This window comes from Chroicocephalus ridibundus, chromosome 4 (genome assembly GCF_963924245.1).
Source record: "Chroicocephalus ridibundus chromosome 4, bChrRid1.1, whole genome shotgun sequence".
NCBI classification, from domain to species: domain Eukaryota; kingdom Metazoa; phylum Chordata; class Aves; order Charadriiformes; family Laridae; genus Chroicocephalus; species Chroicocephalus ridibundus.
Genome location: NC_086287.1, coordinates 44,222,791 through 44,245,926, shown reverse-complemented (window position 1 = coordinate 44,245,926; position 23,136 = coordinate 44,222,791). Strand labels below are relative to the sequence as shown.

The 23,136-nt window shown below is 40.8% G+C and overlaps 1 protein-coding gene across 1 annotated transcript; it reads right to left on the bottom strand.

Moving 5' to 3' along the window:
- Positions 1–263: 263 nt before the first annotated feature.
- On the bottom strand, positions 264–22,283 carry LOC134514352 (cytosolic phospholipase A2 epsilon-like). The gene is made up of 21 exons (XM_063332115.1): positions 22,125–22,283; positions 21,744–21,827; positions 18,977–19,049; positions 18,019–18,155; positions 16,627–16,758; positions 13,512–13,552; positions 12,995–13,037; positions 12,175–12,238; positions 11,411–11,577; positions 11,171–11,263; positions 10,764–10,801; positions 9,487–9,622; positions 8,391–8,527; positions 6,549–6,771; positions 5,763–5,877; positions 4,605–4,742; positions 4,009–4,116; positions 3,390–3,581; positions 2,692–2,858; positions 1,654–1,834; positions 264–510 (listed from the first exon to the last, which is right to left on the bottom strand). The coding sequence occupies exons 1-21, from the start codon at positions 22,149–22,151 to the stop codon at positions 272–274; spliced, it is 2,535 nt and encodes an 844-aa protein (XP_063188185.1). The 5' UTR covers positions 22,152–22,283; the 3' UTR covers positions 264–271.
- Between the last annotated feature and the right edge of the window lie 853 nt (positions 22,284–23,136).

The window sequence follows — 23,136 nt, the reverse complement described above, 5'->3', positions numbered from 1 at the left end:
ACAACTGACTTTCCATTCCCTAAAACAGCAACAAGAATTTTTAAAAGTAATCATGATTTGCCAATGACTTTAATGCCAGAATCAGCATGAGTCCTCACACATAGTACTGAATAATATACTTTTTTTTTTTAACAAGCTAGCACGGATGTTCATTTTGTATGGATTCACATTCCCTGAATATTTATTATTCCCTGATATTCATTACTTAATGAATATCCCATTACCAAAACATTTGTATATCTCCTTCTGATGAGATTCATCAAAATATACTTCAAGAACTTTTAGACAACTGAGGTGACAAACAGTTTTTAAAGCGCTTCTTTCGTTCCACTGCAGTTTGCAAAGCCTGAAGAATTAAATGTTTATTATTCAGGATGTTGTAGCTGCACAGATTCAGCAACTTGTTGAAATTCTCCTCAGAATATGTAAGCAGACCGGTGCCATAGGGAGCAGTACAGTTGGACACATCTACTCTTCCCTGCTCCATCTCTGTGGGACCCCGCTCCACATCTGAAGTAAGAACGTAGCAAAGTTCAACACAGCAATGTTACTGAGGTGAAAGACAATGCAAAATACACAATAACAGCCACAAGAAACTGAATTCTCTCTGGAAAAACGTTCAAGATTTAATCACTGCATAGGTACTACATCTGCTGCACTAATAAAATCCACTGCTTTCCTGCTTCACTACAGTCACAGCTATCCAGAATTGACTGGCAGAACAGCTTTCCATGCAAAATACTTTCCTCTCTAAATTAAAGTTTTCCATGGGAATATTTCACTTTTGCAGATTTGGAATTTTGTATTTTTAGGTTTTCCATTGGGTATTGAGATGACAGCTCCTTTTCTACCAACTGATAGAAAATGACACCATGAAGCTCCTGGATTGGGAATTCTCCCTCTCAGGTGGCTGAGATTTTAAGTACATGCACCAGGACAAGTAAGATGATGACCTACATGAGGTCTTTTCCAAGAAGCTGGTACGTGGATTTTTGTTCAGTTTTTGATGAAAGTTTCCTGTAGCATACTAAATTAGCAACAAGAAAACTGGAGTTGATGCATGCAAAATCATTTGTAAACTGAAACTGAATCTGACAAGGAGCTTTGCTGGTGAAACAAAAAAAAAAAAAAAAGAAAAAAAAGAATCACTATTTATTTTACTGCTGAACTAAAGAAAATAATCTGGGAACTTTTCAAAAGTGACAGATATCAAAGCAGCTTGTTGCCCTGGCAAATCCTGTGCTTCATTATATGTTTTCAGCACTTTCAATTCTCAAAGTAAACAGTAAAGAAAGTTAACAAAGTAAACGTAGAATCTCATTACAAGACTGTTAAGTGACAGTGTTAGCTACTAATGGGTATAACTTAGTAGCTGCCTCCTGTCCTTCATTATCAAAGGAATGCAAACTGTTCCAGATGCCAGATAAGGGGTTTTGCATCAAGCTGCAGCTATTCATGCTTTTGATTTTGAAACTGTTCGGTTAAATCGCTGATTAGTTGTCCAACAATATAACCATCACAACAGGACCGGGAATACGATAACTTAGCCAGCTGAGAAGCTTGACAGTCTCTTGTTTTAGAAGAGTAACAAAATCAATGGATAAACTGGATGTGACGACATCAAAAAGTGGTTGATTAATGTTTTTAACTTACTCGGTGCCTTGTATTTTTGGAAGGTATCACACACCAGTGGGAAATAGGCCAAGATTGGTGCCTCTAAGCTGTCTTTAAACACATAACACTCCTTCAGGTGTTCCCGGTCTTCCTGGCTCAGCTCCGTGCCAGGGAATGGGATCCCATGCTCCAAACAGTACTCTGAGAATAGGTCCAGTGGCTGGTTCAACAAAGCGGAGAGCAGAAACACAAAGAGAGGTTGAAATAAGGCTACCACGCCCCATAACTGATATTTCTCTGCACTAGGTAATCTGTGATTGATTTATATGTTTACAAATAAGGCTAACTATGCACCAGAACAAGCATACCCTCTTTTTTTAGTATAACCTGGGTAATAGAAATTTAGTTCATTTGCTAACACTGTACATCTTTAAAGCAAGATTGCTGTTTTCTGAAATTTATAAGAAATTCTGATCATTTTTGTGATTTAGTGGTCAGAGAAGAAGATTTGGATCAGGAAATTTTGATTACACGTGGTGTTTTAGATTAGAAGTTCTTGAGTGTTTGCATTCAGTGCATCTAACAATCAATGTCTTCATGTCCTCGTACAAATAAACTGCATTAATTCCAATCCTATACCCCCTCAACGCAGCAAAACGAAAAACTGACTGAAACTTATGCAAATACCAAGAGTCAAACATAAAAAAAAGCTCAAAATTTTCATTCAAAATAGCAAAATTATGTATTAACTAATTACTTTGCAAAAGTTAGTTAAATAACTTTTGTGGAACTTGGTACCACAATGACAAATCTGCACAGACATACAGAATAGGTAATCTTCTATGTGTCTGTGTCCATGTGTGTGTCCCAAAAACTGAAAATAGCCCCAGTAGAGACAGTGATAGTATGGTCACACACAGTGTTGAGCAGTATGACTGATATGATCATTTAACTTAATAAAAACAAGACCATTTTCTAAAATTTAAAAAAAAAAACAAAAAAAAAGAGAGAGAGAGAAATGTGGTAATTCAGCTGCTGAGGTCACACAGATAAAGAATCACTACTTCACAACATCACCAGAGTCTGTGATCCTCCGCTGTAATTTAAATGCAGAATGACATCCACTTTCCTCTCTGGCCTCAGAAGGGGTGGGCAGCTGGTGTTGATGAAGAAAGCTGTATCTACCAGTTTGAGGTAGTCACCCATTTCATTCAGCTGGTTAGGAGAAGAATCCAGCACTGTGTCTGAAAGTCAAAAACTTCTATTATCAATTAACAACTGCAGAACCGAGTCCTTTTTTTTCCAAATCAGTGTAACAAGGAAAGAAAGAAAAGGCAGCCCACACTTATATTTGTCTTTGACACAAAGCCCAGTTAAATATTTGTCTTTGACTCAATTTTAGCTTCTACAGCTCAACTCTGAGATCAGTAAGAGGGAGCAGTTCTGAAACTCAGCTTCATCCAAAGTGATATATTAAGCTGCTTTTTCAAATGGTGTAAATTTGTGGCTATTTAGCTTCAGTGGAAGCTGTAAGTCATCCTTTTGCGGCTTTTCCTAGGAAGACCAGAATTCAAGCAAACCTGCTGTAGCTTCTCCAAGACAGAGACAAGATGAGCATTAAATCATCTGGGACTCAGCAAAACTAATTCCACAGACATATAAATCAAATAATATTAATCAACAATTGCCTTTATGCTAAAACTTATCAAATATTTGTCCTCAGCAAGTATCATCACTCAAATCGCCTCCAAAGGTGCATCTAAAACTACTGTTACCTTTCCACATGCAAAAGCTCTCGTTCTCTAAATACTTGTTATGTAGCTGCAAGCCCTTGAGGAAATTATGGTAAGTTGAAACCACTGGCCGCCCAGTCATCATTTCTCGAAGAGTATTGGACAGGCAACCTTTGGGAACGGATAAGCAAGTTGGCTGTTCATGAGGCTTCTTGGGCAGAGCAGGGTGTTCCTCTGTAGAAAGAATGAGAAAAGGGTATATGTCTGCGTTTGTTTAGAGTCTTTCTCTGATACTAATAAAAACAAAGAAAGAGGGGCCAGGCAGCCGAACTACCACAGCCCCGTCTGTGAAGCAGAGCAGATGAATTTGGGCCGAGGCGGGTTTCAGTGCCACAGCATCACATTGTTGTTCCCTGCCTGGCCTCTCCCTCCCCAAAGGACTCATGGCAACCCTCTCCTGACTAACAGAACTCCTCAGGGATGTTTCACATTGAGCAGCACAATGTTTTTTTCCTCTTTTTCCTTCATTCCCGAAGGCTTGGTGTCACCTAACCCAGAAACAGGAGACAAAAACCAACCCTTTACCAAATGCCAGGTTTCATATTTCAGAAAGGTGTGAAGACAATGCAGATGCAAGTGAAAAGTAATTCAAACAACTAACCAATGTCATGCTCAGTGCCTCGGGTCCATCTGTGCCAAAAGTCCTCTGAATGACCCGAGAGGTAGACAGCATCCATAAAATTCTGGGAAAATATATTACTCCATGTGCCTTGAAAGTTAAAAAAAAAAAAAAAAAGCCTTACTTAATACTACTTTGACTTATTAGAGCACACCTACAGCAACCTTCTTGGCTTCAGTCTCTGTGGTTGTTTAAATTAGCACTGGTGTAGTTATGAAATATTATGAATTTTAGTACGAATGTCAAATGCCATACCATTCCACATAATGTCTGGCTTATGACTAGGTCATTTTAGAAACTTGGGTGTTTATAAAAGTCAGACTGTGATTTTTAAATACTTCAAAAGATCAGTTTTAATGTGTGTGTTCTGTTTTGGTCTAACCTAAGAAGTTCAGCAAATTAATTGCATTTGTATCAAGAATTTGCTTCCTCTTCTGTCACTTTTGGCTAGTTCATTTGAGATTTAAATCACACCAGATACATTATCTAGTATACTAGTACTGCTGCTTGCAGACCAGTAGTTATTAGATGCCAACTCTGTGGTTATAAAGGTGATGTTTCTCTGCATAGTAAATCACCTTCCAAGAAGCAGATGCGGGACTCTGGAATCTTCTTCATCAGGTGACCCATGAAGAACTCGCTACCAAAATCCTCTGAACGAACAAAGGCCCCGTATTTCAGGAAACCCACCTCATAAGGTGTGAACTCCACCCACTCTGCAAATAAGCCATCAAGAAAGACTTATTGCAGACACATGAACACATGTAAAAATAGCAGTTTAGAGAATCAAAAGCTGGAAAAACAAGGCTTGTAGCTTCAGCAGGTTGGTGACAGACAGTTCAAACCACCATGTTTTGAAACAAACAGGTTCCCTTCAACTTAGTGCATGTTAGATTGATGAAAGCAAAAGCTAAATCTATTTCCTATATAACACTGTGAAATCTATTCAGCTTGGGGTTCAGGTCTATTTCTGTACCAGGAAGCAAAAATTGGGACTGAAAGTCCATCGATTGCTAAGGCCCTGCTCAAGATGTGGCAGTTTTAGTTCTTCTAAGTCAGTGATGACACCAGCTACCATTCATTCTTAAGACTCCCATAATCACTGCCTCATGAAGCTGAAAAAAAAACCAAAAAACTCTGACCAACCCACTCAAACCTTGTCTGAACACATGGGTACTGAAGATTGTGCCTAGAAGCAGATGATCAGGTTCAGTTGCAGGACCTCCTGCTTTGTTTGGGCCAGAAAACACCATGGAAGTAGCCGGAGATCAACAACACTGATCAGGGCACAGAGCGCTGCTCCTCCTCAGATCCCTCTCTCGCTGGTGGGAGCTGCCTTCCACTATCACACTCTTCCACAACTTCCCTTCTCCTCCCCCAGCTCTGCACAGCTCTCTTGGACTACTGTTGCCTGGGCAGGAACCCCAGCAGCTGAAAGAGGCTGTGAGGAGTAGCTGGGGACCAGAGAGAGAAAGACCATGAGTGATGGCTCTCAAGGCTGCCAGCAAAAGGCACCTCCACCCCCAACGGGGCAGTGTCTTTGCACAGGTATCTCCTTAGTGTAGTATTAGGATGCATGTTTTTCATCCAAGTCAGAATCCAGATTCTGATGACAGGGGAAAAGGAAATTATTTAAAAGATTTATTAGCTTGGACTTACTGCAAAAGTTTTTGACATTCACCCAGCATTAAAAGAAAACTACTTAGATCTATAGAAGAGCATATAATAACCATTACCTTTAAAATCCAGAGTGCTAAAGTCATCCTTGACATTGAGGGACAGGTATATGGGCAGCGGATTCTGCCCCTGATTTACTGCCAGTTGCTGATCAGAGAGTTTTTGAGTACTTTCCTATTTACAAAGAACAGGAGTCGTTGTAAAAGATGAACAGGATGCATCGACTTAATGTGGTGTTTAAGCACGGACTATCAATGAAACCTCTCCTAAACCTCAGCAGATTTTGTTCTGTGTACTTTAGTTGTTTGACCGCACGAATGCATTCATGTGTCCCCTGTCATCAACCTTTGCCAAAGCATTATCACTGATGCTTCCAGGCATTTTGGAATGACGGATACAGTGAAATGTGAGAAACTTGTCTGCGCAGTCACTAGGATATGACGTGCTTTAAGGAAAGAAAAAGATATTTAGCTACCTTGGAGGTGCTACGGATAAAAGTCAGCCAAGGGCCTATTTCATTCAATACAGCTTTGTTTGCTGGTATGGCTAGATAATGCTGTGCCTGAACTTAGCTCTGTTAGAGCCACCTCTTCTCTGTGTGTTACTAGAATGCTCATTTGGTCTGAAATTAAAGATGGGAAATCAGTTTCATTAACACCTTGACTTTTTACATGCTCAGACATTCCCCCTAGATGCTTACATTTTAGGCTTACCATGTTATTTTTCTCCTAAAAAGCCAAAGAAAGACCCCTCAGAAGTTTTGAGAGCCTTTCCTATAACCGAATACAGAACTTTAGACACAAAAAGCTAGAAATCCACCGGGATAAGGGATGGATATATAATACCTGATGATGTAGCATACAATCAATGAAGAGTCCCCATAAATCTGTAAAGGACAGCTTGTGTCCCTCTTGCTTTCTTTCACAAAGCTCCTTTTCATAGTATTTCATATGATCCAACGAGAAACAGTGCAGCTTGCTCTTGATCACATGTTTCCTGATATCACCAATTGGTTCTCCGAGATCCTTCTGTGACCAATTTGTGTCTTCGTATAACTTTGCCATGGTCCTGGTAAAAAGAAACATACCGCGGTTCGTGACCGGGCACATGACAATTCATGGGCTTATACCACACATAAGCATTTCATTTCAGGATACACAAGGCTCTCGGCCTCCAACTTTTACCTTGGAAGAGCAGCTCAAAGCTCAGGCAGAACTTAGACTATACAACAACATTTTTGCTGCAGGGGTACATTCAAACTCATCCTAGCTTGTTTCTTCTCACAATCAAGAGACTAATAACGCAACACCCATAATTAACACAAGCATTTACTAGAATTACCCTTTGATTGTCCAGGTTCAAGCTGCAGCTTCTGTCTGAGGCCGGTTCCCTGAGCTATTTCAGATGCCTTGTGAAACGTTCAGCAGGAGTTTAGCAGCAAATATTGCCCTGGAGAAGAGCGAGAACTGCCCTCCTTGGGCACGCAGCAGGCGGGTCACCTCAGACTTGGCACACAGAGGGCCAAGTCTGCTTGGGATTTCAGCTCCCAGAGTTTGGGCAGATTCCAGTCATCCCTTCTCATCCCCACCCCGCTTGTTCTAGTTCTACCTCATGTATCTTTTTAGAGCAGCCCTCCAGAGGCAAAACGTTTTAAAGCCCAAGACCCCTGCTAGTCGTGCAAAGGCAGTCAACATTGTGAGCGTCACACTCTGTGTTTCTCGGGGCTTGTCTTTTATATTCTCCTTTTCAAGGCCGCATAAGAGTTGAGCCAGACAAATATTGCAAGAGGATTTCTGAAGTGTTGCATGCAACTAGATAACCCAAGAGATAACACAAAGCAAGGGAAAACAGTATTTCCCTGCCTTCATTTCCTCATTGCTGTCAAGCGTGTTCAGGGATCAGATCTGTGTCCTTTCAGAGATGCAGGTCCCAGGACTCCAGCTGCATTGCTTCTCTTACACGTCTATGGCATCTTTTCTTGACTCATGATTAAAATCTGATTTGTCTGCACTGGCAATCAAAAAGTTTACTTCTCCCCCTGGAAACAATCGCTATTTCTTACATTCCCAAGAAAATGCCAGGTTTGGGCTTATCAGGCCCTATTCAGTCCCTCATTGATAGCCATAAACAACCACTTTTCATTCAAAGAGAAAGACTGAAACACCTCTACCCCCCAACATACCGTAGGAATCTTTCCTGCCATGTAACTCTGGGAAATGAGAAATAGAGCTGAGTCATACAGAATTTTCATCAAAAACCGTACGTTTCCCCCTCCATTCTCCGTGTCAAGCACCAAGTTTATGACAGAAACAAGTCCCTCCCCCCGGAGGAACTCAAAACATACAGCACAGACGAAAGCCACGTATCCAAGACACAGAAAAACTGCAGGTGGGTTTATCACCTACACTCAACTGCAGGGAGATTCAGGTAAACCATCCTGGCTTGTGCTCTTTTCTTTTAGTTTCTGTGCAATTACGGAAATAGTTATCACACACATTTGTCTCTTGTAGCTAAAAGGAGGTAAGGGCCACAGCACTGAGCGGTCCCATGAAAAGGCTGAGCACTAAAAGGAAGCCAAGCATCAGGAGTCCCAGCATCACACCGAGTAAAATTCAGCAAGGCAATATGCTTCACCAGGTTATCACTCTGCTAACACAAAGAGCAAGCACAAGCCCGATGCTCCTTACCATGTTGTGGCAGATAAACCACTGATGTATGAGACACAGTCCAAAACACCTAACTCCTGGAGACCCAGAAGACTGCCAAACATAGCCGTCATGGACCGCACTCCCCCTGCTGTGGTCATGACTGCCACCACTGGCACCTGCTCAACACACAAAGGCACAGAGTCATTCATTACGGGAGGAAATAGAGAAGTGATGGGCGTGCAGAAAAAGTAACAGCAACACCCTAATTCAAGTAGGCTTGGACTCAATTCACCTCCTCCTTGTCAGCACTTAGGTGTGTGTTTAAGTTGTGTAAAATTTGGTGGGACTTGGCATATGCTGAAAGCATCTTCCTGATCAGTGATGCTTCGGCAAGTCAGAAGTCGTAAGCATGGCTCTTGTACAGCATAATCTATTTTCAGATTTGTAAAGATTTTCTGGGTGTTTTTCATTTCTCCTCACATCTTTTCCCTCAAAACACATTTTAAAATCCTGAGTAAAACTGAGGTGAGAGGAGCAGAATGAAAGCTGCCTGCATAATTTTTTCTTCGTCTAAGTTTACCTGCAACGTTTTCTGTTCTCCAGGCAGATGGTGCCAAGCTTTATAGATTTATTTTAACATCCTCTTTGTTACCTAGATTACCTCCCCCTTCCCTGACATCAACACTATATGCAATTTGGTCTTACTGTCCTCAAGGATGCAGCAGTTCTGTTAGGCATTATCCCTTTGCCCCACAGGTAGCCCTTAACAAAAACTGACACAACATATTTATTCATTTTTAGAAATATACCTTGCCATTACCTTTAATCTCGTCCTCACAGCATTTTACAATCTACTTTGGGGAGGCTGTTTTTTGTTTTTTAATTAATATAACACTTTATCCTCTTTTATTAATAACAAGTCTTATTCCACTTGTTATTTAAGTTCATGAGCACTTTGACTGGGTTGACAAATGCTGTCCTGCACACAGCATCAAGGGATGGGTGTGCTGGGAGCTGAATAGAGCAGCAGAGGAAATCCCACAAGGGCATGTTCTCCCTGTTGCAGAAGAGCGTCTCTCTGACTCGCGATCCAGGGTGTTCCCTGATCCAGTTCCCAAGATGCTGTCCCACATACCTCATCCTCCTGCAGGTCTTCATCTAGATTAAGAAGATTTTTCAAAGCAGCAGCAACCACCTTCTTCCTTTTACAGATGAAATCCTGCTCCTCTGCACATAGGTCAAACCCCAACCGCAAATCTAAATTCTTGCAACTAGAGCATAAGAACAGAACAAGACACATTTACCTGTAAGCCATTTCTTGAGCTACTGCTTAAGACATCAAGCAAAACCAGGAGCAACAATAAACCAGTTTAAAGTAAGGCTACTTCCATGCATATGAATCTTTCCCTGTGCAAATGAAAGCAGGTATATGGGTATCACAGGCCCCGTGGATATTTTAAACAGAATTGTGTCCTGAACTATTTCACACAATAATGAAGAAGCTAAATGAATCAAATTCTCTGCTGATGAAAAACAAGGAACATAACTGAATTCAAGCTGTTTCCTGTTTCACATCGAGCTCTGAAATTTGGACACCTCTTCGTGTTCTCTTGTTTTGTATGTGTTTCCTGAAGAGAAAACGTTTTAGGCAAAACGACCCTAATACCTTGCTAGGCTTATCTCTGCTAAGAACTTGTGCTGGAAATACTTGAGTCAGAAAACAACTCTTAAGTGTAACCCTTCATATCTGTACCTGATTATGAACATCACGTGCATCATTAACTCTATAACTTCTATTTTCATAGTGCTACTGTTTCAGGGGGTTTTCATCCAAAAGGTTATTTTGTCCCTTCTGTCACTCATAATCAATGTTCAGTAAAATCTCTGATTTATCATCTGCCTGCAATTAGTGCTTGCAATGTAGTTAACTCATCAGTAGGGGGTAATGTTGCCCTTCGGAAAATCATTGCAAGCCAGTCAAGAAATTAATTACTGTCCACTTGTTTCATTGAAAAACGACCCGCAGAGGGCTGGTAAATGCATAACAGTGTTAAAAACACGTTAGAAATGTGTTACATATAAACGTGTATGTATTATAGATACAGGTTACAAGACAGAGGGACTCTTAAGTATCAACATTAGGAAGCATCAACATTAGGAAAAACATTGTCACCAGTTATACTTTATGACTACCTACCATCTATTCCATGCTGAACTCTTACCAACCAATTTAAAAGCATGCATCATTTTATTAACAATTCACCATATTTTAGTCTTCTTTAACGAACACAATTTTTATTCCTGGTTTCAAAATGAGCTAGTTTAAGCTGTAGCTCCTTTTAATCTAAAGATGGTACTATGAAAGGATAGGAGATGGCTTAAATAATCATTCAGAAGAAATAAAATATTTACCCATCTTCCTCCTTCACAGACACCTCATAAGATTCACCCTGAGAATCAAGAATGAAAACACCATAAATTTTAAACAGAATTTAAAGTTTGCAAAAGCAAGTTTTACAGTATTAGCAATTATTCAGGTATATAGTCTAATGACAAATCAATCTTTGGTCTCTTCTCAGGTCTTCTGCACACCACCATCACTGGGATCCTGCTTTTAAAATACTTTCAAAGCAATCAGCAATTCTGAATATGTTACTTTTCCCTGAATAGTAGTTGTACTTTCAAGTGTGTGCAGAGCTGAGCATACATATAACTCAGCTAGTATATTTTTAATAACAAAATTAATAACAGACCAGGTATCACATAGATATAGCTTACACTTGTTGAAATAATTTCAAAAGCCGTCAAAGGTTACTCACTCTCATCACTGTCACTTTCTTCCCCAAGTCCAGAGAATGGAGAGGCACAGCCACGGGACTTCTTACATCCATTTCTCTCCTAGCTGAGCCATGCTGAATTAAAGTGGGGGAAAAAAAAATTGTTACAAGGAGAAAATTATTTACAATCCATAGGTACAAATCTACCAGAGGAGGACTAATTCATCATCTTTCTCCCAAAAGTTACTTTAGCTGTTATCACCATCCACAAGTAAAACATACACCACAGAAACAACGCTCCTTTGGCAGCGTCATGTGCAGTCTGGGTTGACTGTGCTTGACATAGTGGAACACGGTTGTTTCACTGCTTCCGCGTCTGCAGCGAGGACCTATGGAAACATCCTGCCTTTCTTCATAGGATCCTTTCATTGCGAACATGAAATCTCTCCCTAAGAACAAGCAGCAAACCACAGAGAAACGTTAACTGCATCTAGTCCTGAAAAATAACAAATAAAAATACCACAAGTGAAGTTTCAGCCTTAGCACAGTCAACATTAATTTGGGCCACAATGTTTTTCCTCCCCTGTAATCAGTGTGAGCAAGGGCCAGACTGAATACGCAGCAAAAGGCCAGTGCAGCATTGAAACCTCTCCCCCACCAAGTGACGGGGAGCATGTGTCAGACCAGTGGATGCCACTGGCAACGTTCAACACCCCCTGACTTTCCACCGTAGTGCTTCCACTCCTGATAATTGTGTCTCTCCTATTTTACTTCCCATTCTCGTCACAGGTGTTTCAGTTCCATCACACTGCAGTGATGTTTCTGAGTCTCCCGGCCACCTCCACAGTTCCCCTTAAGCTACGCTGTCACGCCATCTCCAGAGGATTCTCACTATTAGCAAGTAGGTAATTCAGGAAACACCTCAATCCCCAAGCAGCCCCGATGATACAAACAGAGATGAAAACAGATTAAATATTTATCTAGATTCAGCAGCATCTACCATAGCACAAAAAGCAGTGACAAACAATTTAAATCAATAACCTCACTTGTGTAAGGGCTCTGCTTTTTTGCTTCATTCACATGCACTTCCAAACAGGAAAGTTCACGAGACTGGAAAAGACAAGCAATAAAATCACCAGTCATAGAAACAGTTCAGGATCCTCAAGGAGGATCAAGGGATCTTGTGGAGACAACAGGCTTGGCCATGATGTCCTGTGAACATGAAGAAATTACAGAGGCTGATTCTCTTGTGTAAATCATGCAAGCGATAATGTGGCCAAAGGAGACAAGATAGCTGGGGATCTGTCCCATTACATTTAAGTACCATTCAATCCCCAACAGTTAACACAATTATTCTCCCCATCTAGGCCACTCCTTAAACTTTGTCTACAGAAAAGTGAGCTGAAGGATACCTACAACTCTGCAGAACAACTGGACAGATGGGCCTGTACTTCGACATCTTTGGTATGAAGTTGAAACTCCCCAAGAGAGCGGTGCATAGGAGGAAGTAGCAGCACGGGAGCATCGCACAGTACTTTGGACATAGTGTGAAAAGAGCCTTTGGCTTCAAGGTAGACCTTCAGCAATAAACTCTGCAGAGACACTGGATTCACTCCCTTCTCAAGTTTTCTTGTTTATCACCATTTCATCAGTGAGCAGCTCACTGGCACTGTGGCAGAACGCTGGTCCAAGCCCCTCCCAACACAGAATGCATTACATGCATAACCGAATTCAAAACTTTACAATTGCACCCGTGTCTCATCTGAAAAAGAGTAAAGGCTATGCCTAAAGGCATAGTACTTCCAACTGCCTCCTTCGGTTCTGCCCTACCATAAGAACATAAGCGTAAAAAAATAAAACAATTACCACTAGTACGCCATTAGTAACGATGTTCTCAGATACCCCTGGACTGAAAAGCAAAAAGGAAAAGGTTTATTTAAGAGTGGGTATATGAGTAATAATCTTTTAAAAGCAAATAGTTCCCTGAGCTCAGTTTGTGTAGTTGCCAATGGCCATCAGCACTTTAATCTTTCACCTCTGTCTCGTGCTCACTGCCAGGTCGGAGGTGCATAGCTGGAGGTGCATCAGAGGTCACATAGCTCCTAGGGACACTCCCTCTTCTTACCTCCCCTGATCAGCATCATCTCTCCTTAGGTCAAATTACAAAATAAATACCCACCCTCAGCTATAAATAGTAAGTGAGATTGTCACTCAAGGAGGGATTTCACCAGATTCAGGGCAGAAAAGCAACCATGGGGAAGATGCTGAAATGGGGTGTCTGCGCACACGTACATGTAGCCACTTCCCCAATGCTGCATTACCACTCTCTTTAAAATACAAAGTTTTCTGATGACAAATTCTGTAACGTTTGGGCTTCACTCACATGTTTTCCAGTAGAAATTCCACTTCTAGTTCTTCCTGATTCTGAAAATAAGATTTATTTTTCATTTAAGGCAAATGAACAAATAAACTTTTTACTTTCATAGAGCTCTGATAATTTTGCATAACCCTCCTTGCAATATTTTGCTATTCCCACACTCTCTGCATCATAATGTAAATGGATAGGGCCTTCTTTGGCCACCCTTTCATTTCACCGCTCGTGACTCACCACTCATCACACCGCTCCACTGTTTACAAACCAACTGTCTCCCGAAGGGGAAAAGGAGAATAAGTATCATGGAATAGGGAATGAAGGTCCCAGTATTCACCGATTAAGAGGATGAGACATGGGTCAATGAATGCCGAGGAAGGGAGGTATAACAGGTGAATGATGTAGGAGAACATACTTGAGAATAAATGGACCTACATGCTGAGTACATCTGGGTTAAAACAAAAGAATTTGCAAAGTATAGTGACTAAACATTAAAAAAAAAAAAAGAGATGGTAGAAGAAAACAACTTGGAAAATGAAAATTGCCGGTGTGAAGGGGAGAAGAGAAAAGAGTTCCCGCTTCCGAGTGAATCTGTGAAGGGGAATGAGGGAAAGAGCTCAAAAAGGCCAAATCAAGATGAAAAAGAGGGAAGAGTGTAAGAGCAAGGAACAGCAGAGTAACACATCAACAACATGAGAGGGACTGAATAACTGTATTACTTTACTACACCATTTGCTGGATCAGTCTGTGTGGGGGACAGCCAATCCAGGAAATACCACACAAAAACATGCATCAGAGAGATCTTCTATACCACCCACAGGGAGGAAAACACTAATTAGTGGAAGATATAAATCTTTTTCTGACAAGTGAGGGTAAAATTTTTCATTCATAATCAGAAGAACTAACCTTTACTGCCAAATATCCCTTCTGTCTGGCTGCACAACATACTTTAACTTTGCGAAGAGACTGTGAAAACTGTGTTAAGTCTGATAATGTAGCTGCCAAGGTAAAATCACCACTTCAGTAAAGGTGAAAAGTGAGTATTTTTGTATTTACTAGTTCATGTCAGTAAATGAGATATCTCAGGTGGCTTCTCTGAGAGCTGGATCTGTGGCACATAACCCAGCAGCAGGTGGTTCTCGCCATTTATTTCTCCCAAAGTCTCCATTTCATGAGAAGTTAAGGTGGTTGCAACTGTTTGTAACAGAAGGCCAAGGGATGGATTTTAGAAAGCAATCACTTTACAGAGATGCAAGATAGACTTGATCAAGCATCAGATTGTGACCAGTCTATACTATCCAAACTCAGTGACGGTCCGTTCCAACTTTGTCCAAAGAACAGCAGAAACAATGTTCAGGAGACCCTGGCTCATAACATCTGCCTAATCGTGCCTGCCTTATGTTCCCATCTTTCTTATGCTGTCGTACACACACACTCCCACAAATTCTATTTCTATTAAGTCCCATTCACATTTTTGTGGGTGAAAAACCTGGAGCAAAGCAATGGAAAGACCTGTTATACCACACAGTGAGCAAGAGGCACAGCAGGAAGCAATCCTGGTGTTCTGACATTACCCATCCGGCCTCCTCAGCCCTCCTTTTGAGATACCTTGGTAGATGAAAGAAACCATTAAGGGCACAGGTGGCAGTACTTCCTATTATTAAGGTTGCCCAGCATGTCCCATTACTAAGTCACTTTTTAAAAAAAATTAACCCTAAGTGTTCTAAGAATCCATGTAGAGACCACAATCTGTGATGCCTCATGGGCACCTGAGTAGGAGTTGGGATCTGAATAAGGAAAGCTTGACCAAGAAGTTCCTGAGACACAGCTCACCTTGTCTTATCTCCCCAACTTCCACCTTGCTAAGCCAATGGGTTACGCCAACTCTGCACGTGCCTCAGAGCAAACTCACAGCTTGGATCACACCTCCAATGATCTCACTCACATCAGGCTTTTCCTACAGAAGGCCATAGTCAGCTGGAACAGGTATACTGAAATCCTTAGTAAGGATTTGCTTTCTAGAAGAGTAGTAAATAAACACTCTCCAAAGCAAGAGTAATGTAAAAAAAAAAAAAAAAAAAAGGGCAGGAGCTGTTTTCTAGACAGCCTGTCTGACACAGTGGTTTAGAAATAAACAGAGCGCACTCAATTCCTAGGAACTGTAAACTCAAGCCCTGCTCAGAAGTGTGGAAAAGCCCTGAAGTCTCGGTACTACACAGCCTCCAAGCAGAGAAGGTGTTACTTTTTGTGGAAAGTAATCTGAGTACGTATTTTGCTCTCTTAAAAGATGGGTGCTATTTCTCCGCCTGTCCTCTCAGCAACTTTGCCCACCAGACATTTCATAGGAAAATCTTTATCCCCTCTTTAACAGAACCAAATACAATACCCTTAGAGACATATGCAGCAAATAAAACCCCTAGGTCACACATTGACCTAGAAAAAAAGAATAAAATAATGAGGAGATTCTCATTCATCAACCCCTACGCATTCCGCACTGGCTCAGCCCTCCTGAAAGAAATTTTTAACCCTGTAACAAGAGATCTTGCTGAGAATTTAAAAAAAAAAAAAAAAAAAAAAAAAAGTTGTTGTTTATCAGAAGGAGGAAAAAAAACCTGAGAGATGATCATGAGAATATATAATCATTTACCACCCATGCTGCCTGAAAGCACAGGAAAAAAACCCTGGTGAAGCTGAGAGGACGTACACCTAGTGAGCTACTGGCCAAAGCATCAGGGCAGCTGCCCAGAAAGGGGATCAGGTTTGTTCCCATCCCTGCTCTGTCAGTCTCCTACAACAGCGACGAGATCTCTAACCACCACCTTCTTTATTTTCAACTCTTGTTTGCTCTCTCTGGGTTTTTTCAAAGGACATTTTTGAAATGTCAGAAATAATCAGAATAGGAAAGCCATTTTGCATCTAATTGCAGTAACAACAGAGGGGTGATTGTTTCTGACCCCCCCTAAACCCTGAGCATTTAACTTTGTGCTTTAATAAGGTCCTTTTAACAAAGTCTTTGTGTGTGAGAACAACTCTAATATTTAATAAAGGAAGTAACTTGTGACAAAATTCCGATGAAGAATATTATTTTATCTATGGTCTTAATTTCACTTGTCTTTTCATTTCTCACCTCTGGATTCAACTCAAAATTCAGGTGAACTCTTTTTCCAGGTTGGATTTTAGCCACATCAAAGCGAACAGTCAAAAGCTGGTCATCTGGTGTAAAAGTATCCTCATCACAGACCGTCAGCTCCAGGATGTTCTGACGAGAGAGGCAGAGAAGGATGTTAATGCCACATTCTGGGACTACTGAGCCCAAAAGAAAGGTCTAGCAAGAGTCAGCATGCAGCTCTCATGTTGTTCAAGGTGGACAGACTCCTGCGACAGCGTGGAGCTCAGTTCAGATTGCGAAGTCATGGATTAACCCTAGAAGAGGTAAATCATCAGACTTGGCAATGAACAAGAGCTCAAAAGAAAGGTAGCATGAGGGACATGCATGATGGTGATATGCACTGGACAGAGTAGAGATTACACGTGCCGTTCATCACGATCCTTTGTGGACTCAAAATTACTATCTTGAGAAATTTTGGCACATCAGCAGAAAGTAATAATAGAAGGTAAACTCTTAGCCCTTTACAAATGGAAGGTAAAGCATATTAACAAGCCCTTTTAGCAAGATTTTAGTTGTAGTGATTCCCCTTGCAATTCCCCAGGGCTCAGATTACCCATAGGAGCATGAGAAGATGCAGCACTAGTAAACCACAGGAAGCTGAACTGGTGTCTAGACCTTTTATCACTCACGCTCTGACTGCTAATCTATTTCTGCTAACTATGCAAACATCTTAACAGTTGTTACAACTGCTCTGGGACAGAAAGAAGCATTCAACTTTATTCCAGAAGATCAATAACCCGCTGAGCTTACATTCATTCAAAGCATGAGGCAGACTTTTATTACAGGCTTCTGTTACAAGGCTGTAAGTCGAATGTGTGTTTTGCTTTCTTATAGACTATCAGGCTTTTGAAAGTACGCCTGTTTAATGATGGAATGGTTAGTATTAAGAGATAATTTAAAATTTTTAAAAAACAGCATTAAGTTATGGTACCTCCTATAATTTACAAATGGCATCACTGTTGCTGTATAAAGCGGGTATTACAAGTTCATGGCAACATACAGCAAAAATGCCTTCACAGTTGCATACAAGAAAACATAACTAGTCCTCTAAAGAGTTTGTAAAACCCGCCATCCAGTTCATGGGGTTCTAGTGCTTAGAAGATGACAGAGACCAGTCAGGGCACCAGAGAATCCATACCAAGGCTTGCATACTTACTTGCTGGTAGGAAACAGCATCTGTCGTGCCGTCTCTGTTGCTTTCTGTACCTTTCCGTTACCATCCTACCCCTCAGCAGAACTGAGTTCAAGCCCCTATGTGAGCCTCAAGGCTCTCCTAAAGAGCCTGCACGCAGCAGGTGAAGATGTCCCCTTTAGAAAGCATCTGCTCCCTGTCACAGGTGCAGATCCTACCTTTACTTCACTTTGTATCATGAAGTGGAAAGTTTCATTCCAGACAGGGTTTCTGCAGTTGCGTACAGTTCTTGTCCGGGCTTCCCGGCATGAAGCTGTTGGCAGCCACAGCCTGATGTAGCAATCAGTTTGGCTCACTGTGTTAACAAAAAGATGCGTAATTAGCACAGCAGTACTTTTCTATTATGTCTTTTGCTCGGTCAGGGGAGGAAAGATTAACCTCTGAGGAGTCCTAAGTATTTCATTAGACCCAAAGGCGTGCGTTTAGAGTTATTTAACTTTTCTATCTATATTTATACCAATTCCAAACAAAAGGCAATTTTAAACCACTAATTCTATATGAAAACAAAAGCCAAAATATTCACTTTCAACAGTACTGAAGTATTCCTTCTCTTCTGATTTTTTTGCTTCTATTTTCAAGTATTTTTCAGGCTCCAAACAAATTCATATACGTCTTCACTTCCTGAAACTTGTTTTTTTTTCAAAAAAATGAAGAATTTAGTTTTGGGGATTTTTTTGACCTGGTCCTAATTGTAATGCACAAGTCATTCACTGTGATTGATATAGCAATGAAGACACAAACACAGAAGCACCCAACACAACTACCGACTTCCGCTGTAGCTTCCACAAATATGCCCCTCTCCGAAGGGAAATAGACAAGCGGTGCATAAAGGGGAACTGAAGAGTGTGCGGAAAGGGAAGTATCACCGAGCAGCAAGCGAAGGGAAGGATAACTTCTTTCCTGACATAGAATTTCTATTCTATTTCATTTGTGTTGTTAACATTTTTCTAAATTATTTTAATTGAGTCTAAACAGAAATGAGAACAGATACAACTTCTTCAGACAAAAAAAACCTGAGACATTATTGTAATCCAAGCAGCAGCTGTACAAGAGCATTAAATTCAGGTGGCAGTGACTTTCTGGCTAACCTATAAACGTGCCATTGCTAATACTTACACAGATCTGCTTTGCGGAGATTTCTCATGCTTATAATTTTTACAGTAAGCCAGCATAACCGAGGCACTTCTGGCTGCAGAACAATGAGAAAAATACCTTCATTATTAGCAAGTAACTCAGATATAAGTAACACAGCCTATACTATAGCATGGCAAAGGCCATTCTCTCATTAACACAGTGAATATAAGTTCACTTTAATTATTTGAGACAATTTCTGAGAAGAAATACTTTCTTGTGATTTGATACCCTGTAATGTCAGATTCCAGCTATGTTTACTAACCAGTTGTGTTTAAGTTTTCTAAAGATTTAGGTTTTGGAGGTTAAGTTTTAATGCAGGGAGTAGTAAGAAATATCACAACATAGTTTTCACCAAAAAAAAAAGTCATTACATAATCGCCCCTGTAAAATCCAGCTACCATTAAACTACAGGGTTTGCTCCTCAAATTTCAGGCCAAATGCAACAGATTACAGCACACCACTTCCCGGTGTGCCAGCTGGGGGACCACAGGACACTTCCTTCCTCTGGCAGGGACGGGTGCCCATCTGCCGCATAACATTACTGCGGAACAGGACAGATAGCCTCCCATTTTATAATGTCCCATGAAGGTATCACTGCTACTGCTCAATCTGGCTGTGGGATAGGTAACGCCATAACGGCCTTCACCATAAAAAAAATACCCGACCCTTAAAAGGAAATAAGTGACCAAAAAAGGGAGAGAATGGTTCTAGAAGTGAACGGCCCCGTGTGGAACTCCAGAGCTCTTCAGTTACGCCAGCAAGAGGAAGGCTGAAATCAGAAGCTTGGGGTAGGCTTTCTTCCATTTCACACGTAGGTCCGGCTCCCTGTAAAGGCAGCTCAAGCATTTCAGTGCAAATTTGACAAAAGGAAGAAGCAGCTGGGTTTTTTTGTTTGTTTGTTTGGGTTTGGTTTTTTTTTTGCCTCTGTATGACACTGAGTAAAGATAACCTCTCATCCATAGATAAGGTCTACATTAATCAAAATGAAACCACGTTACCACAAAACGCAGAACTGATATGTGTACATTAACTGGGAGCTGGAGGAAAACAAGAACTGAAGAAAGCATGAATCACAAAATCTCTAAATAATGTAAGAAAATGGAAAGTTGCAAACACAAAACAAATTGCAGATTTGAAAAGATGAGGGTAAAATTGCTAGTGTGTTAGATTATGAAATCAAACAAAAAGAAGCAAGAATAAAAGTTACAATTGCATATGAATACAAAAACACACAAACAAAAAAAAAAACCAACACATCAACAACATAAGCACAAATAGGTGATCCAGAACACCGTGGCTTACTCAGGACTTTTGCATAATAAATTATTTTTAAAGTCTGTTCACATGGAGGAACACTAGGTTGACCTGATTGATTTACCAAGGAGGAGAACTGAGGTACAGCAATATGTTGACATCCCATAGTGCAGAGCTCTATGGGGGAATAGCTTGAAGGCCCCACAACCCTCTCCGTTTTTTGTTTTCTCCCTCCACCCCCTACCATAGCTACACACAGCCCTGTGTCTACTTGGTTACAGGAAAAACAAGACAATCTTGAACATCTGAAGTAAAATACTACATACAGAAGCAGTAGCTCCATTAATTAAATTGAAAGAAGCAATCAAATCTTCAAAACATCGTGATTTCTGAGAGACTGGAAAAACTTAGACCTCCTGGTGGTACCTTTTCTTTTGGTATGTCAGTGTCCTGACAGGAGAAGATTAACCATCTAAAAAGCAGTAAGTCACCAGGCTAGATGCTATTTACAGCTCACTGGAAAAAATCTCAACCCAATAGTTTTCTCTCAGAAACTGCCACTTGAACAAAACCAGCAGGTCTGGAAGAAACCCATCAACCTCAGCAAAATTTTTGGCTGCAATGTTTCCGGAGATAGAGAGAATGATAGGAATAGATGATCTGAACTGCTGAAAGCTCAGTTTTTCATCCCAAATACAGAGAATTAATTTTTCATCCTCAGCGTTAGTACCATCCATATCCAGGAATTTGGAGAAAAGTTATCCATGAGATTACTGAAGAAAATATGCAGACACAAAACCAATTACTACTCCACAGTGCTAGTAGGTAGGGAGTTCACTGCTCTCCCAAATCTAGCAAAGAGTTAGCCTCATACTTCTGCACTGAACGCAGCTAGGGACCAGATTCAGGGAACTCAGGGGGAAAATATCTCACATCCTACAATTTTTAAAAGTTTTTTTAGGTTATCATTTAATATCATTTCAAACAGCCATTACTCAGAAAAGGGAATAATTCGTTACATATCCCGTATGTACCACATTCAGAACCCTCCAACACCTTGTACCAGTTCAGTTTCATAAAAATTAGCATTCAGAATTATTTTAAGTGGCAGGCGCAGAATAATCTATTTTATCTGCTGCTCTGCCTCCATAAAGCAAAGGAAAAATAATTTGAAGACTGAGCCTTGGGTGTTATGAGGTACAACTACCACCTTACACTGATGTCACACTAAAATCCAGCTCTCCCGGTTCCTTGCCCAGCATCTGAACCACAAATGCATCACCTTCCTCACCTTCCCAACCCTGAAGACACAGTGAATGTTTTCCGCTCTGGAGAGCACACTTACGGAAGAAACAAATATTCCCTTAAACTAACCGTTAAAAAATATCACCTCTCTTAGTAACAGTTAAGCTAATGGAAGACTGCAGGTAGCACACCATTGTTCGTACCCCACAGCCCTCTCCCTGCAACCCAGAAGCTGCCCTGTGTACAGTACCTCGTCTTCAGCGCTGTGCGGTCTTTCATGATTCTTCCTTCCAGTTCCAATCTTCCTGTGCGGGTTTGCTCGAATGAACCAATCCTGAGGACAAGGAGCCAAGAGAGAGGCCAGTGATGAAACCCAGCAGTCAACAATTCCTAGTTTTCAGTTTCTACTCAGTTTCGCCGTGGCAATAGCAGGGAGCCCTGCCATTTCCCCTCCTGATGATCAGATACATCTTCATCTCACCAGGACTAACTATCTGCTGCTCTTGCTAATCTGACCACTGCAGACCTGTTTGACATTTAAGGATCAAAACTCCCCAAGCATTTGCTTTTAATGAATCTCAACGAAGATAGCCAAACCGATCCTCCTGCCCCACCGCTGGTTTTCTCTTACCAAAGGTGAATAGGCTGACGATCCCATAAGTATCTCTGTTTCATAAAAGACAAGACTATAATGGTCCAGTCTGTATGTCTCACAGCTGGCAGGTGCTCCTGGACCACGCTATTTTCCAACCAACTGAGGCAGGGAAGAAGAGCTGTATAGATTGACTCATAGCTCCACCTCCCACTGATTTCAAAAGCACAAATTATGCACTTATTCTGTGCCACATGAAGATTACTTTTTTTTTTTTTTTTTTTTTTTAAAAACACCGCAGTGATTTAGGGGAAAGGAAGAGGTGGGTCAAACATTTTGTCATAGGCTAATTCCAAAACAAAATAGTTATCCACCACTGTAAGGTTTGAATAACCACACACAGAGCGATATCGTTGGGGCAGTTGCAACTCTCACAAACTAGAGAAGACCTAACAGAACATTGCAGCTACTGATATCTACTGCTACTTTCTCTAGTCTTAAAATCCATACCTGCCCTTTGGCAGCACCTCCAGCAGCATTCCAGCACCCACTGGCTCCTCCAGCCAGATGCGCAACTGCAAGGGGTTTTGCCAAGTTCACTGGAAATTACAGCTACCACACGGAGGGTGGCTCTTATGGGCAGTGGCAAATAGTTAAAGAAAACAGTCTGTAGCTTTCCTTCTTTCTTATTTCTGCTACATAAGGGATGTCGCGGGGTAAACAGAGCCAGCAGGAACTTTTGTTATTGAAACCTTTTATAATGAAAGTGCTACTTTCAATTAAGTTATGTTAGAAACTGTAAGAGCTTTAACACAAAAAACTACATATAATTTTTTCCCAAAAATATTTAAACATTCATGTTAAAAATGTCAATTCTGATTTCTTTTTCATTTTAGAATAATTTCATATTATTTTTCTGTAATAGCACTCAATATGTAATAACAAAATTACCTAGTACCATTACTAAAATACGACAGAAGTCGGCTATTGCATTAAACATTTTTAAAATTGCTGAAACCGGCTGTTATTCACTAGTGAGAAATTACAGTTG

What these genes read in the sequence shown, in the direction of transcription:
- LOC134514352 (XM_063332115.1), bottom strand. Translation starts at nt 22,151, where the DNA reads ATGGGATCGTCAGCCTATTCACCTTTG. An exon ending in TCTCCGCAAAGCAGATCTGT is followed by an intron (nt 18,156 to 18,976) that starts GTAAGTATTAGC and finishes TTGTTAACACAG; the next exon opens with TGAGCCAAACTGATTGCTAC. An exon ending in AAGACCTGCAGGAGGATGAG is followed by an intron (nt 8,528 to 9,486) that starts GTATGTGGGACA and finishes TGTGTTGAGCAG; the next exon opens with GTGCCAGTGGTGGCAGTCAT.